This window comes from Enhydra lutris, unplaced genomic scaffold, assembly GCF_002288905.1.
Source record: "Enhydra lutris kenyoni isolate GAN:26980312 unplaced genomic scaffold, ASM228890v2 scaffoldscaffold90, whole genome shotgun sequence".
In the NCBI taxonomy this organism is placed as follows: Eukaryota; Metazoa; Chordata; class Mammalia; order Carnivora; family Mustelidae; genus Enhydra; species Enhydra lutris.
This window is the reverse complement of record NW_019154174.1, coordinates 5,445,302-5,447,653: the sequence shown is the minus strand read 5'-3', so window position 1 is coordinate 5,447,653 and position 2,352 is coordinate 5,445,302. Positions and strand designations below refer to the sequence as shown.

The 2,352-nt window shown below is 59.2% G+C and overlaps 1 protein-coding gene across 1 annotated transcript in view; it reads right to left on the bottom strand.

Moving 5' to 3' along the window:
* The window catches only part of LOC111162232 (SAGA complex associated factor 29), a 29,494-nt gene that overhangs the window by 794 nt on the left and 26,348 nt on the right, over positions 1 to 2,352 (bottom strand). The window contains exons 5-9 of the mRNA XM_022526500.1: positions 1,961 to 2,025; positions 966 to 1,095; positions 732 to 878; positions 457 to 492; positions 206 to 368 (exon numbers count right to left, since the gene is read on the bottom strand). Coding sequence (XP_022382208.1) covers positions 206 to 368; positions 457 to 492; positions 732 to 878; positions 966 to 1,095; positions 1,961 to 2,025 — 541 coding nt within the window. The remainder of the gene's footprint in view (positions 1 to 205; positions 369 to 456; positions 493 to 731; positions 879 to 965; positions 1,096 to 1,960; positions 2,026 to 2,352) is intronic.

The window sequence follows — 2,352 nt, the reverse complement described above, 5'->3', positions numbered from 1 at the left end:
GAGACAGGGTAACACACAGGACTCTCCCGGTCAGAGAGGCTGGAAGATGAGGGCAGGAGAGACAGGGTAACACACAGGACTCTCCCGGTCAGAGAGGCTGGAAGATGAGGGCAGGAGAGGAAGGAGGTGGCAGGTGACCCCATGACCCATCTGTTCTGGCCAGTCCCGGCGTCATGGTCTGTCCCTCCCTCGGGGGCTACCTTACCCGCTGTGGGGGCGTGTGGATCAGGGCACGGTAGAAGCAGGTGGTCTGGGGGTACAGGGCCAGCACAAGCTGCTCCTTCTGAAACAACGCCTCCGGGTCCGTCTCCGGGTTGGCTTTCCACTGGGGCAGCGGGATGATACGCCGTCGGCTCAGGGTGTGTCTCCTGGAAGGGGGCGCTCAGGTCAACCCACGGCCAGGAGTGGGGCTGCTTCCCAGCCGCCTCCACATCCCTCCCTGACCAGCACACTCACTCTTTGCCTTCTTCATCAATGTCATCCACCTCGTATCTGGAGAACAAAGAACAGTGGATGCAGGGAGACACGTGGTCCAAACTGGGGAGCGACGAGGAGGGGAGTGTGGGGCATGGGGAGGGGGAGCAGCCCAGGGAGCCAGAGTCATACACAGCCCCGCCCCCGTCCCCACAGACACTCTGGGGGAGGCTCTGGGCCCAGCCTGCAGATGGGGCAGAGGGCCAGCCAGCGCAGGTGTAACGGGATAGCGGACTGAGGGCTGGGTGTCCACTCACTTGTTGGTGGCATGGCTGTAACTGACCACCTCAGCCAGGATCCACTGCTCATCCCCATCCACAGCCTTTACCCGGGCGGCCACCTTGTCTCCGGGCTTGGCCACGTAGTCCCCAGAGGCTGGAATGGCCCCACAGAGGGGTGGGGGCCTAGGGGTTGGAGTAAGGCGTTAGTCCCAGCCCTTCCCTCCGGTCAGCTCCCCGCCCCCCCCACCGCCGGCTCAGGCCTGCCCTCACTTGTCACCAGGCTTCCCGATCCACAGGGGCAGGGTCATGGCCGACTGCTGCAGCAGGGTCATCAGCACGCCCCGGCGCATGGTCTTCCGAGGGGGCTCCGAGTCGTTGTACAGGCCCGCGATCTTGGCCGCTGTGGGAAGGAAGCGCGCCCCTGAGGCACGAGGGACAGGGCTCCTACCCCAGACCCCCAGTTGCACAGCTGCACGGAGTGGTCAGCGGAGCTTGGCCTGGTGCCCGCCTCCCGAGGGACCGCCCGGGGCCCGGTGCGCTGCTTTCACAGACCTGCGAGAGGTCAGATCAGCGGATCCCCTCAGGGTGATGAACTACAGGGCAGAAAAAGGGTTCTGGGGTGCTGGCATGGCCATTTGTTCAGTTAGCGAACATTTCATAGAGCCGTCTGTATACTTATGTGTACTTTTATACTAGGAGTACGTGTTCATTAGACAAAAAACTAAAAACTGTCAAACGCAGACAGACTCCTGACCTCAAGCATGGCTCAACACCCCCAGTCAACCTCGCACAAACCCGGCTGGCGGTGGGACCTGTCTAAGGGCAAGCCGTGTGCCCATGGAGGGGTCACTGAAAGGGTAAGAGATGGGAGAGCCACGGCGGTTTGAAGGGATTTGGAAGCCAACACCCTGTGTAAGCTCCGTGTTGAAGGAAGCAGCTGGCGCTCCCGCGGCAACAGGGGAGAGGGGGCGGGTAGCAGGAAGGAGGCAACTGCCCCAGGCACAAGGGGCAGAGAAGCATGAGGGGGCGCAGTGAGACCTTCCCGGTCTGCACAGGGACACTGGGAGCCCCTGCCTCTGAGCACGAGCCGCAACCTCCGCTGCCTCCCAGACCCAGGCTGCCCAGATGCGTGCCCCTGTCAGAAGTCTGTGGATCAACACGGGGCTGAGGCAGCAGCTCCCCACTCCTGCGGGAAGCCACGACCCCAGCTCTCAGGAAGCCTCACTCTGCCTGATCAAGAAGCGCCACGCTGCTCTCCAACTCACCAATCCGCCTTTCTTCCAACAGAGACTTGATTTCCGCTATCTTATCTAGAGCTTTCCGGAGGATGCTGGCAGGGGAGAAGGGAGAGAAGAGGATGGAGCACGAGCGCAGACTTCCTCCTGTTTTTCTATTTATTTTTACTTTACTTATTTATGATATTTATTTATTTAGGATATTATATTTATGACTTCATTTTTAAGTAATCTCTACACTCAATGGGGGACTTGAACCTATAACCCCAAGATCAAGAGTTGCATGCTCTACCGACCGTGCCCACCAGGCGCTCCCGTGTTTACATTTTTTTTTTTTTTAGATTTTATTTATTTATTTGACAGAGATCACAAGTAGGCAGAGAGGCAGGCAGAGAGAGAGAGGAGGAAGCAGGTTCTCTGCT